Source organism: Coccidioides posadasii, chromosome 2 (genome assembly GCF_018416015.2).
Source record: "Coccidioides posadasii str. Silveira chromosome 2, complete sequence".
NCBI lineage: Eukaryota > Fungi > Ascomycota > Eurotiomycetes > Onygenales > Onygenaceae > Coccidioides > Coccidioides posadasii.
The window spans coordinates 2,798,055-2,810,414 of record NC_089408.1 but is presented as its reverse complement, the minus strand read 5'-3'; the positions used below and the strand labels follow the sequence as shown (position 1 = coordinate 2,810,414).

Genomic DNA, 12,360 nt, shown 5'->3' with positions numbered 1-12,360 from the left:
CTCCTCTAGGATCGATCTGTAGAGGTATTACGCATCTCCCAGGGGTTCTGGCCATAGTCAGCAGCTTGAAGGTGCATATCGGCGCAGCGTGGCGCAGACATGCCCTCCAGCAATCCCACGCCCGGGCTCTCTTAGCGGGATCGACTTCTATTGTCCTCCTGTCAGGGTTGGCCTGGGCTCGACTGGCGGTCTGGTGGTGAACGTGCAGCCTGCAGCAGAACCGCCAAAATTAGCATGATGCCAAGAATAGTTGGTTACTTGCCTACATATGACACGCCGCGGGCCAGGCTGGTCACAGGCACTCAACCGCTTTCAACGAGAGGGCCAAGCAACGACTGGAGGCCGCTCGAGTTAAGCGCCGTGATGCAGCCAGATGCGAGACATGCCGCGAATCACCGTCCTCGAACGTCCCCAGGTGATCCAACCCCGACCTCCCCGTAAACCTTCCCGCCTCGCGCACGAGCAGCAAATAACAGGCTTTGCAAATCGCATCGGCGGGGACGTTAAACTAAGTTAGCCCGGGTTTCATGTTGCCTGAGCCACGTTGTTTGCCTCGCTACTGGAGAATCAGCCGAGTGACTGCAGTCACTCGGGCTCTCTCCTGATGGCTCTGCTTTACTGTCAGCGGACGCCGAGGACAGAATCCTCTCTGCGAATTCTGTCATGAGAACCAGTCATTTTCCATTCTGCCTTTCTCTCTCATCCTTGCTGCTCTTTGTCCTTCTGCCTGACTGCGTCGCTGTGAGTCAGCCTTCATAAGGCTCCTGCCTGGCAAGCTCGGCCACAGCTTGTACCTACCCGCTCGCTGGGTTGTTTTCCTACTTTTCTCTTTTGCCTTCTTTCTCTCCTGCAACCTCAAATTCTCTGGTTTGACCTTGCTATCTCTTGGTTCTCTCCCTCGAGCGCTGCGATACCCAAAGTATTCGTCGAGGATGGCGAAAGACCCGTTGCCAAACTCCTCTATGAGCATGGAAAGCCAGTTGTGTGAGACCAGCGACGAGAGGCGCGGTCGTGCTAGGGGCAATTTTCACCGGGTTGAGAGTCAGCTTTCTGTTCACTCACTCCATTCTCAGAAATCATGCCTGATTTCATGGGTAGAATACCTCGTCTCCTTCTTGGGTTGGGCACACCCAAAGGTGGCTCGTGCGGACCCTCGACATCATACCGTCTGGCTTTTCAACAGTACGGCCTTCCAGCCTCGAACGCAGACCCGCCTGGATCATCCTGACACATGGCAAACCGAGGTGGTAGCTGCGATATTTGAAAAGCATAGCCGTCAGGATCTAGGGAAACTGATCGCTCTCATCGCCGACCTGGTTGGCTTGGACGGAAAAGCTGGCGAAGACCCCGTGGTCCGTCAACGGATAGCAGAACGACTTCAACCGTTTGTTAGCGAAGTTGCGCCCGCTCGATTCGTAGAACTAGATGTCGCCCTCACGCCCGCCGATGGGAATAAGTATAAACTCAATCCTTCCAACCCACACGGTATCATATCACACGCAATCCGTATAGGATCCTACCAATTTATCAAAGATGGCACTGTCATATCGTCGTCACTGAGCAACTGGCCTCAACCCGTAACGATGAGCACCACCTTTGCGGCCCCAGAGGGCTGGCTGGTTGTTTCCGATATTGACGACACCATCAAATACACCATGACCCCAGACGCGATTGGGATTCTCCGAACCACCTTTGCGGAAGAACCGAAATCCGTACGTGGCATGCCTCAGCTTTATGTTCACGTCCAAAATCAGCTCCAGCCAACATGGTTCTATCTATCCGCATCTCCCTATAACCTCTATCCGTTCCTGCGCTCGTTCCTTGAGCAGAACTATCCGCCGGGCACCATGATACTGCGTGAAAACTCGTGGCAGTCTCTAGCAGGCTTACTGAAATCATTCACGCAGGCGACACAAGAATACAAAACCCACCGCATGCAAAAGGTTCAGCGCTGGTTTCCAAAAAGAAAGATCTTGTGTATTGGAGATTCGACCCAGAGCGATCCGGAGGCATATGCAGAGATGTATGAGAAACACGGTCCATGGATCAAAGCTATATTCATCAGGAAGGTGATGGGCTTGCCCAATATGGAAGAGAAAAACAGCCCGGAGAGGTTTGACAAAGCGTTTGAGAAAGTTCCTCGAACGGTGTGGAGAGTATTTGAGGATCCAGAAGAGCTATATGGGCCCGTCAACGAGCTGCACCACCTTTACCCTTCGAGGCAATAACAGCGGCAGCCTTTCCTCATCGAAGCCACTTCTCCGATATCCTACATTCGCCTTTGACCCCCAAGTTATGGCTTATCTTGCTGGTTCGGCTTTTGCCTACACATAATGATGGTTTGTTTACGGAGTTGGCAGGCTTTGTGTCTCCCTTTTCCTACTTACCTTTTTTCTCTGGTTCGATTCCTCTGTTTTCCGTTCTCGTTTAATTTCTCCCCGTAAAAGATGCTCCCATCTTTGGGATTTTTTTATGACTATTGACAGGCTACGATTCTCCTTTTTATTGTTTTTCTCCGCCCTCTTAGTCAGTTGTACGACCGCAAGTTTAGAATGCTGGTGGATCTCTCGGTTTATCTCCCTTATTCTGCAAATCACCTCGATGCCTTTATGCCCCCTGCGATATCCATATACGCAAACCTCTTTATCTTTTATACTAATTGCTATCGGCTGCTTTGATCAAAGGTGTTTGTTTTTTTAATCTGTTGATGATGTCTGGTTCGATGGAATTACTTTGGCGAGGACATGGCGCTCTACCTTTCCTTTCTCTATCCAACTCCTCCTGTTCCTAGTAATGTATAACTATGACAGACCATAAGCAAATCTTCAAGCCGCCTGTAGCTATTATCCTGATGTCAAAAGCTCGTGGGAGAATCTCCCCGTATTTTTGCCTGCTTGGTCCCCTGAAGGCTTGGCAGCGTTGATCCTTCATCAAGAAGCTGTCAACCATTACATCATTGCCCGCCCCGCTCGTTTGGCAGTCGGGAGTTGATTTTAGCCAGCGTCCAAAAACTGAATTCAGCATGTTTCGGTTACAGCTTCTTATACCTTGTAAATGCAGATGCATGGCTAGCATGAATGGCTAGGTCTTGCTAGGAATGCTTTTTCCTATTTAATGCTACACATCTCCATGGCGTTACTCCGCCGTAGACCTTGGGGCACACAGTGACCTCCCTGTACGTAAGTCGTGTTAGAATCCCTGCATTTGTTTTGCTTCCTTGTTTAACTCCTTGGTCGCATACCAGGATACTGTCATTTCGTCCGCCGCCATCTTGTCTCGATTTATCCCGATCAAGAAGTTTTCATTAGCTACCTACCGTCGAGAATCCATGGACACAATGCAGCCGACAGGCGCCAGCGAAGAGCTCATCCCACCCACAATGCCGGCCGTCTACCTCCCGACCCATCCCTACGTGAAACACCGCAAGTCAGGGCCCTCCACTCTCGTCTACAGAGCTGATTTTCCTACTCCTACACCCACTGAGACGCAATACCTGATCAAAGTTCAAGCAGCCGCTGTATGTCGCGGCGAGCTAGAATGGCCTCATCTCCTCCATCGCAGAGAAACCGGAGCGGTCATCGCGCATGATATCTGCGGAACTGTCCTCTCCACTCCTTTTACAGACGAGCATCTTAGAGACGGACCTAAATTCAAAGTTGGAGATCGCGTGTTTGGCTTGATTGAGCCGAGTAGAGATGGTGGTGCTGCGGATTGTGTTGCGGCTGAGGAAGATGAATTGGCGTTTAAACCGCAAAATATCTCTGCGGTTGAGGCTGCGAGTATTCCCTTACCTGCGCTGATGGCGTATCAAGGGCTGTTCGAGCAGTTGAGGGTGAATGATTGGTTGAAAGAGGTGCATGGAGTGCATAAGCCTTTGAGACTGCTGATTTTGAATGGTGCCTCCAGCGTGGGGATTCATGCGATTCAGATGCTAAGGTCAAAATCGCTTTTGCCTAGCGCGTCCATCTGGATCTTTGCTACTACTAATTCTAAGCAGCAGAGCTCCTTTTTGAGAGACAAGTTCCATGTTGATGAAGTGATCGACTGTGCTGAAAATCCGGATCTTGTTAAGGCATGGGTTCAAAAAGGCTGGGCGCCTGTACACCTCGTCCTAGATTGCATTGGCGGTAAGGCACATAGACAAGCCCACGATGAGAAGATCATATGCAAAAATGGTGCGATCACAACCACAGTGGGAGCGGAAAGCGAAGTTAGGGAAGCGTCAAAAAACCAACACCCACACAGCCAATTCGTTTCAATAGAACCGAACGGGAAACACCTAGGGATAATTGGGAAACTCGTCGAGAAGGGAGAGCTGACGCCGTATGTTGACAAAGTATTTGAGTTGCATGAAGCAAAGGAGGCTATGACATTTGTCGAAGCAGGGGAGCTTAGGGGAAGGGTTGTGCTGCATATTAATTATGATTAGCCTTACAAACATAAGGTGGTGAAAATATATATACCGTCCATTCTAGCTTTACGAGGGAAGTAGTGCTGAAATCCCAAGGAGCAGGTTCGCAACCATAGAGACCCTCTCACTCTTCATTTTGGTAGATTTTTCGTTTGCGAGATCCAACAGTAAGATGGACATGCCGGACACTTCACAATGAAAGCAAGCCAGAAAAGAAAGGGAAAAAAAAAGAAAAAAAAGAAGGTATAATGGCAAAGGTTCATTAATGTCACGCTCTATCCATAGTGAAGTCTTCCATTTTCTTGGATCCGGAAAGGTATGCCGGGAAATAATCCGGCAAATTCAGAGCATATCAAACAAAATATAGATGAACGAATAATGGCAAAGGGAAATTCAAAAGTGCAATTTAAAATTACCCTAATAATCGAACAAGGATTAGAGAGAAAAGAAGAGCGAGAACTTATATAGAAGAAGCAGAGGAGGAAAAAAAGGAAAGAAAAAAAAGAAAAGAAAAAAAAAAAAAAAAAAAAAAAGAGGAAAAAAAAGAAAAACGGGAAGAGCATATGCGGTCTCAGGAGCAGTCTCCAGTATAGAAACAGGATAGACAACACAAAAGCCCAGATAATCAGCTTTGTGTCATATTTCCCATGATTTCTCAGAGGGATCGCTTTAACTGTGGCCTATTAGACGGATGAACATTTAGATAGAGGGCTGCTATAGGACGAGAGCGGCATTCGGGACCAGACGACCCGTCTCATCTCTGGTTTCTGATGCGGAATGGTAGGTGGTTTGGCGGGCGTGTCGTAAGTGTAGGCCACGGACAGAAAGATGGGCCCAGAGATAGATACAAGACACAAGTACGAGGTGCTGGTAAGGCAAAAAAGGTATCAGGCACATAAATCTAGAGTAAAAGTTTCACGCTCAGAGCAGGGAATCAAGACGAGTAAACACATTTAGGCATGCTGCCACAACCTGTTGGAGAGTAAGCATTGAACTTTTCCAAACACGTAACCCAAGGGGGACAAACCTCTAATTGAAGCTCCCTATCTTTGGCTTTGTCAAGCTCTTCTCTGACTGCCTGAGCCAAATTCGCCCCTATTCCTTGTGTACCACCTGTCCTTAATGAAAACGGCCATTGCGAATAGTCAGCAAGTAATTCATCCACCTGAGCAAATGCTCTTTCTCGTGCATCATGGTTCATCGTAACGAGGCAATTTTCAAGAACATTAGCGGCGTAAGCTGCGCAGACCATAGCTATAGTCCTCAAATATCTGAATTCAACATCGTTGGGAAGGAATTGAGTTGGAGGTAAGATGACAGTGCGGCTGCTACAGATATTTCGAACTCTCTTGTTTAGATCGTCCTTCGCAGCGCTGTCGGCGACAGGGTGGGTGGCCATATCGAAGAGCAGGAAGTTTCGTTTCTCAGTGCGAAGGACACCTTTATCGACAAGGCCCTTTGCAAGCCTTTCTCGTACTTGTTTAAGCTGATAGCCGATTTTCATTAAATTCCAGGTTTCGCCTGATTGTTGAGACACACGCTAAGTTAGCACATAACTGCTTCACAGAAGATATATATAGAGAGAGTGGGCATATCCGTACCACTCATAAGATCAATCCATGAGCTAACACTCATCTTCTCGCTTGATTTCATCATTTTCAATGCCTCGTCCAGCAAGACTTCTCCAGTCAATGTGTCGTCAATAACCTCAATGACCCGATCAGCAAGCGGGAAGCGGCGTCGTGAAGAATCCTTTTGCATGCTGATCCGGCCACGGAAAGCCAGCTCGATCACAATACATCCCCGTAAGGCGTACGAAATGTTCTCGTTCCAAAAGGAGTAGTAGCCCTAGCACAAGCAATTGAATCGTGAGCATAATGGCCAAGTGATAACATTAAACATCACTATATCCCATTGCGTATCACAAAGCCCAAGGGGAAATCCCCGGTGATATGATTCACCAACCTGCTTATCTTTTATCCCTAGCAATAGCACCTCTTCCATTAACGTCAACTTTGGCTGCTTGACCTTGTCAGCGCTCTCGCTGATATCTCGCGGATCAAAGGCAATCTTGTGCCCGTTTTCTCCTCCGATGAACGACGTCTCAGGTACGCGGTTATCGGATCCATTGTGGGGAGATGGAGATGTCACTCGACTGCCATCACTGGCATCGCCCGTACTCCTCCCTGCTCCCCGACGGCGGGTTAGACCACTCTGAGTCGCCATGCCGCCAGATGTGGAACCCGTTGGTGTGAAGAAGCGTCAGGAAGTCGGGTTATACAGCATGGACTAATTCGAATATCTTCGAAGGGGCGGGATTAAAGCTTTCGGGGTGAGCTGCTTGTCCGCGAGCGATGATGTTCGCAGGTCGGTGAGGCAGCACGAAAAACAGTGGTCTCTGGAGTAATGAAGCAGAGAGTGCGCTAGGCAAGAAAACAAAGAAGACGATCTCTCGGGGCGGGATATTTATTTCACTGTTGAAATAAGCTCGTTTGGCGGAGAGCAGAGCGACGCCTCCTGGAAGAAATCGGTGCCAACAGGCACCCCAAAATCTGGCCGGTACAAATCGTATCAGCTCCAACGGTCTTGGCAGCCTTTTTCGCTCTCTCTGCAGAGAACAGGGGGTTTTACCTGGCAAGCGGAATTGGATCGCATGCTTCTAAGTGTTTATTAAACCGTGTCTACCTACACTAAGATGCCGAGATTGCGTTTGGACTGGCCGCCTCAATCGAGTTTTCACATGAAGTGGCATCGAATTTACACCACGACTGGAATGGTATCTGGAAACGCGACCCTTTTTCCCGGGGTAACAATAGCAAGGCATACACCATTGGCTGTGCGTCAGTATTCACTGAAAAGGCAACCTTATTCTTTCACAATTGTTGGGGGCGAATAATCACTACAACTTGGGTCCATTTGCTCCTGTCTCTCTTTTTTTTTTTTTTGCCTGTCTCCATCCTTGCGATCGAAGCTCCGACGCAGGCAGAGTCGCCTCACCAACGGGAACAGCAGATAAAAGGCATCTAAAATTGTTCGAAATCTCAAAGTTGATATACACAATACAAGAGAGGAACGGTTAGAACGGCAAAATCGTGACCTCCCCATGCAGCCTACTAACCGGCGCCTTCACCCCTTAGTTCTAATACATAACCATTTTCCCCGGGGTAATCCTGCTCACGGAATCGAATATCGGCCAGTTTAGTGGGCTACATGCAGTCAGTAATGTACTAGAAAAATGAGGGCCAGACTGTTACAAACCATCGGGCTGGGAAAGGATATACTGAACAGCTTGATCGACTACGTAAACATTGTTAGCGTATCTTGCAGTTAATTTTTGAGCCGGTGGTACATACTGCTGTGGATCGCGTCTGCCTCCTTGTCTGGGATTTCAATGCTGAATTCCTGTTGAGAAACTGGTCAGCACTGACGCCAAATGCGGATAATTCTTTATCTCGAAACACAAACGTACCTCTTCAATAGCCATCACAACCTCAACGGTGTCCAAGCTGTCCAGTCCAAGGTCGTTTGTGAAGTGCGAAGTGGGAGTAATCTAGGGTCAATTGTGAGCATCGTCACACGAGGAGCAATAAAATGATGATCGTTCTGTACCTTTGAGGCATCCGTAACCTAAGAAATATCAACCTAGGTCAGAATTCGACAGTATCACTTCGCTGAGTCAATGGTCCGGGGCTCACCTTGTCAAAGTTCTTAAGCAGGTCGATTATTCTTCCCTCAACCTCTGACTGGTTAAGGCCGGCTGGCGCAGAGTACGATCGGATAGCCTGATAGGGGATCCACGGAGCGAATTGGGATTGCCGAACAATGGCAGAGGCTCTGGGGAGTTGACGGACGGTCGAAGAGTTCCTCACGGCACGAGGTATGGAGACGGTTCGAAGAGACCGGATGAGAGCGGATCGGAACATTTTGGCTAGCGAAAGGAACTGAACAAGAGGAGAGCAGTGGAGGTGAGGCCGTTGGACCGGGGTAGCCGTGACAGTTGGAGGGTTTGAGGTGCTGCACGGGAAGATATTGAATTCTTCAGGTTCTTTTGGAAGTTCCTGTTCTTTTGGGCTTGGTCAGCCGCCGGCCAATCAGCGCCCGCAAAAACCATCTGACCTTCACCACTTCTGAGAGGGCAGCGAACATCTCCCGTCCAGAACTCACTTTGCTTCCTCAGTCGCTGCAATTGACGCATTTTCACACCATGGCGTCGTCAAGGGCAGTTACAAGATTGGTCGCCTATCGACGCCGGGCCGCTCTGCCATACTCACTCCCTTCCTCGTCATCTGTCCACCGCTCCGCCAGCACGCCTGCCCTCACTTTTTCGACATCAGCCGTTCAGAATGCAACACCACACGGCCCGCCACAGCCTGGCTTCCGCATGCCTACGCCAAAGAGATGGGATCAAGACGAAGATTCGACTTTAGACAAGGCCGGAAAATACTTCTTGATGACAGAGTTATTTCGCGGCATGTACGTGGTGCTAGAGCAATTCTTTAGGCCACCGTAAGTACCGCCTATTCTCTCTCGGCACGCTTTTCAATTGCAATACCAGGCCACTATGCTCCTAGCTCCATGTTCCAGTGCGGCTTGCGATGAGTGTTGCGTTCTTATTCTGACAACGTTTGCCTTTCTAGGTATACAATCTACTACCCGTTCGAGAAAGGCCCCATCTCTCCACGATTCCGCGGCGAACATGCCCTACGCAGATATCCATCCGGCGAAGAGAGGTGTATCGCCTGTAAACTCTGCGAGGCCATCTGCCCTGCACAAGCCATCACCATTGAAGCCGAAGAGCGTGAGGACGGAAGCCGACGGACGACACGGTATGACATTGATATGACCAAGTGCATCTACTGTGGATTCTGCCAGGAGAGCTGCCCCGTAGATGCCATCGTTGAATGTAAGCAATGCTTAAGAGTTCCTATGTTAACCTGAGTGACCCTCGAAAGAGGACATCCAGCCTTCGTGTTTGGAAGCATTGAATGCCTGCTAATCGTACTGCTCGCTTGTAGCTCCTAACGCCGAATACGCGACAGAAACCAGGGAAGAACTATTGTACAATAAGGAAAAATTACTGGCCAACGGTGATAAGTGGGAGTCAGAAATAGCTGCAGCTGCTCGTGCGGATGCCCCTTACAGATAAAATTAAATCGAACTATTCAAGGTCTATCGATCCGTTTCAATGCCAGCAGTTTCCTTTTTCTTTTTGATAGACAAGCTCTTTTGATCTCGAGAAGCTACTCAAATGATAACCGGTGTATGTATATAGTGTGGTGACTTTCATCGGGCCGACACCTGGAGCATTCTGAACCTGAGTCCGTATTACAATGCAGTTTCATTTGTCAACAATAAAAGTCATTTTCCTGTCGCTTGTTAAACAAAAAAAAAAAAAAAAAAAAAAAAGGCATCAAATCAGATCGAGCGCATCATTATGTACAAGATTTCTGGCCCTGACCTACACGCCGGATAAATCACTGAAATCCAGAAGGTGGAAAAATTGCGTGGTCGAGTTGCGGTTGTATTCTCCCTGTCATCAACGGACAGAGCTGGAGCTGCACAGACGAAGATAAAGAAAACAGGTATCAAGGTAGGAATCAAACGTAATCATCGTACGGTGTTATCATTTCTTCTTCCCACCAACTTTCGTTTTAAACCTTCCTTCAAAGCCAGGCCTAGCTTTGGGCTTGCCTTTCTTCCCCTTGTTCCCTTTCTCTTCTTTTCGTTTTCGAATATTCTCTTCTCTCTTGGCCTGCCTCGCTTCTCTGCTTTTCGCTACGCCTTCTATCCTCTCCTTCCATTGCTTCTCGCTCTTCTTCTTCGTGCCCTCTTTCCTGTTTAGCGCCTTTTTCAGCAAAGACACATCGTCTTTCACTTTCTCGCCATGAGCCCTCTTCTTCGCGTTAAGCCACATGTCTTTCTCTTCGATTTCCGCCTTCTTCTTTTCATCAAGGCCAGCAAGTCTTGTTTGTTTGGCCTCAGCTGCCTTTAGCGCTGTTCCGGTGTCTTGAGGGCCTTTTTGTTTTTTCTGATTACGAAGGGTGGACAAACTTGGATCTGCTGTTTGTCCATCGGCAAAAACAACTCGGCCAAACGAAAAATTGTTTGGTATCGATGTGATGGAATCGGCGGGGGAGCCGGGAGATGCCAGTAGCGAACCCTTGGGAGAGAAGCGCTTGGCGATGGCTTCATCACGAAGTCTTTGCTCTTCCTCCTTAGCCTTCTGGCGCATCTCCTTCTTGTGAGCACGGCGCTGTTCCTCACGTTGCCTTCTAGCTTCTATCAATTCTTGACGGTTTTTCGCGGGTTTCCCATTGAATCCATCAGCATGTCGGGCAGCGCGCAGCTCGTCAAGACGTTTCTGTAGACGTTGTTTGAGTTCTTCTGAGGTGGGTTTTAAAGGTTTTGGGTTAGATTTTTGTTCATCATTCTTATTAGCGCCATCATTTTCCGTAGGCGGGACAACGGACGATGTAGACGAGGTTCCCGAGGGCGGTTTTGATGTATCAAAAGGATTGGAATCGGCTGCAGGCGACGTGGGTGCTGTTGATTCAGAATTGGACTCTTTTTCCCCAGAGAAGCCTTCAACAGGGGCCATCTCATCCGCAACCTCCTCGTCATTACTAGCGTCATCGGCGCTGGAGGCTGTTGCATCTGGTTTTTCAGCAGAAGTTATGGGGTGCATCGAAGCTTTCGTCGATTGCTCTAAGGCCCTCTGCCTTTGCTTTCGTTTCTCTGTCTTTTCGGCTACCTTTTGTTTCTTCTTTTCTTGTTTTGCTGCTTTTTTTTCTTGCTTCTGCTTTAAACGTTCCTCCTTTTCATGTTGCAAACTATCATTTGTTGACTCCGGGAGATGTCCGTCTGTCGAGCTGTCTCCCTTTTTCTGCTTCTTCTGACGATAATCGCCGCGGTTAAGCCCTTCAAGCGGTTTCTCGGAGCCGAGTTCCCCATCATCCGTGTCCAACTGTCCGTCCTCGCGTTTTCGCTTGCGGGCATTTTCATCCATAACGTCTTTCGCTGACTTTGCTGCATCAGGATCTAATTTAGCTCGTTTTGCATTTCGGGCTTGTTCTTTTGTCTGTTTCTTTCGTTGCCATTGATCCTATAGGTTCGTGAGAGTCAGCGCTGATGACCAGCATGAGATTGGCACCCACAAAACACCATATATCAGAGAAAATAAGGACTGAGACACTCACACTGGTATCTTCTCCATAATAGTATTTTGCTGGGATTAACGACAGCAATCCATCAAAGGCGTTTGCATGGCTGCGGAGCCGCTCCTAGAAGTAGCATTGTCAGCGAAAGAGAAAATTTCATTAAGAGACCATCCTCGATCTACCTCTAAACTATCTGCCATATCTGGGATATTAATTATTAGACTCGAAAAGATTTAAGCTATTGTCCCACTCATGCACTCGCTCCCCAATGCGCTCCTGCGACACTGGCCCGTCCAAGCGTGCTGAGCAGAAAAATATTTAGGTTGGGTGGGCAGGCTCTCTTCCGGTTTGGTGACGGTTGCTCGCCGCCCTTACTGATGTCGGACTCGTGTTCCACGTGACCTCAGGGCCTCCAATCAACTCGACAGCCGAACAGAAGTTCCTCGTCTCTGCCCATTGAGACTTGGTTCCCTGCCACCCAGATCTTGCAAGGCTCTACGCGATGAATTTTCCTTATGTCTATAAGTGGACGCCTGGAAGCACGCAGACCAGATGCATTCCAAGAAAAAAAATGGACGTAGAGGAAGGCCTTGAAGTCCCTACCCTGAGTGGCCGCGCTCCCTCGTTTTCCCTACTTTTCACATCTCGTTGTCATTCCACGCGTCGCAATTATCAACTCGTCTCTCTTCCTCGCTAGGTGCCAGATATGGACTGCCATGCCTTAAAGATAGCCCATGAGGTGCAGCCTGGCAAAGCCTGTGTTTTGATTCAGAGAGGATCCTTAAATGTTGA

The 12,360-nt window shown here is 48.6% G+C and overlaps 6 protein-coding genes across 6 annotated transcripts; 3 read left to right on the top strand and 3 right to left on the bottom strand.

Annotated features, from left to right (window-relative positions):
- The first annotated feature begins 631 nt into the window (after nucleotides 1–631).
- D8B26_003446 (uncharacterized protein) lies at nucleotides 632–2,295 on the top strand. The gene is made up of 2 exons (XM_066124152.1): nucleotides 632–1,041; nucleotides 1,099–2,295. Exons 1-2 carry the CDS (start codon nucleotides 933–935, stop codon nucleotides 2,226–2,228), a joined length of 1,239 nt encoding a protein of 412 aa, XP_065980230.1. The 5' UTR covers nucleotides 632–932; the 3' UTR covers nucleotides 2,229–2,295.
- A 771-nt stretch (nucleotides 2,296–3,066) lies between these two features.
- D8B26_003445 (uncharacterized protein) lies at nucleotides 3,067–4,525 on the top strand. Its single transcript, XM_003068311.2, has 2 exons — nucleotides 3,067–3,179; nucleotides 3,245–4,525. The coding sequence occupies exon 2, from the start codon at nucleotides 3,329–3,331 to the stop codon at nucleotides 4,427–4,429; it is 1,101 nt and encodes a 366-aa protein (XP_003068357.1). The 5' UTR covers nucleotides 3,067–3,179; nucleotides 3,245–3,328; the 3' UTR covers nucleotides 4,430–4,525.
- Nucleotides 4,526–5,332: 807 nt separating this feature from the next.
- On the bottom strand, nucleotides 5,333–6,843 carry D8B26_003444 (uncharacterized protein; the record flags this gene model as incomplete). Its single annotated transcript, XM_003068312.2, has 4 exons — nucleotides 6,377–6,843; nucleotides 6,013–6,259; nucleotides 5,439–5,932; nucleotides 5,333–5,383 (listed from the first exon to the last, which is right to left on the bottom strand). The coding sequence occupies exons 1-4, from the start codon at nucleotides 6,635–6,637 to the stop codon at nucleotides 5,333–5,335; spliced, it is 1,053 nt and encodes a 350-aa protein (XP_003068358.1). The 5' UTR covers nucleotides 6,638–6,843.
- A 369-nt stretch (nucleotides 6,844–7,212) lies between these two features.
- Nucleotides 7,213–8,442, bottom strand: NUO12 (Acyl carrier protein, mitochondrial). Its single transcript, XM_066124151.1, has 6 exons — nucleotides 8,107–8,442; nucleotides 8,021–8,038; nucleotides 7,881–7,961; nucleotides 7,765–7,813; nucleotides 7,670–7,708; nucleotides 7,213–7,617 (listed from the first exon to the last, which is right to left on the bottom strand). Exons 1-6 carry the CDS (start codon nucleotides 8,332–8,334, stop codon nucleotides 7,610–7,612), a joined length of 423 nt encoding a protein of 140 aa, XP_065980229.1. The 5' UTR covers nucleotides 8,335–8,442; the 3' UTR covers nucleotides 7,213–7,609.
- A 149-nt stretch (nucleotides 8,443–8,591) lies between these two features.
- D8B26_003442 (uncharacterized protein) lies at nucleotides 8,592–9,787 on the top strand. The gene is made up of 3 exons (XM_003068314.2): nucleotides 8,592–8,917; nucleotides 9,049–9,314; nucleotides 9,427–9,787. The coding sequence occupies exons 1-3, from the start codon at nucleotides 8,616–8,618 to the stop codon at nucleotides 9,555–9,557; spliced, it is 699 nt and encodes a 232-aa protein (XP_003068360.1). The 5' UTR covers nucleotides 8,592–8,615; the 3' UTR covers nucleotides 9,558–9,787.
- On the bottom strand, nucleotides 9,427–11,864 carry D8B26_003441 (uncharacterized protein). Its single transcript, XM_003068315.2, has 3 exons — nucleotides 11,751–11,864; nucleotides 11,608–11,691; nucleotides 9,427–11,513 (listed from the first exon to the last, which is right to left on the bottom strand). Exons 1-3 carry the CDS (start codon nucleotides 11,766–11,768, stop codon nucleotides 10,035–10,037), a joined length of 1,581 nt encoding a protein of 526 aa, XP_003068361.2. The 5' UTR covers nucleotides 11,769–11,864; the 3' UTR covers nucleotides 9,427–10,034.
- Nucleotides 11,865–12,360: the final 496 nt, after the last annotated feature.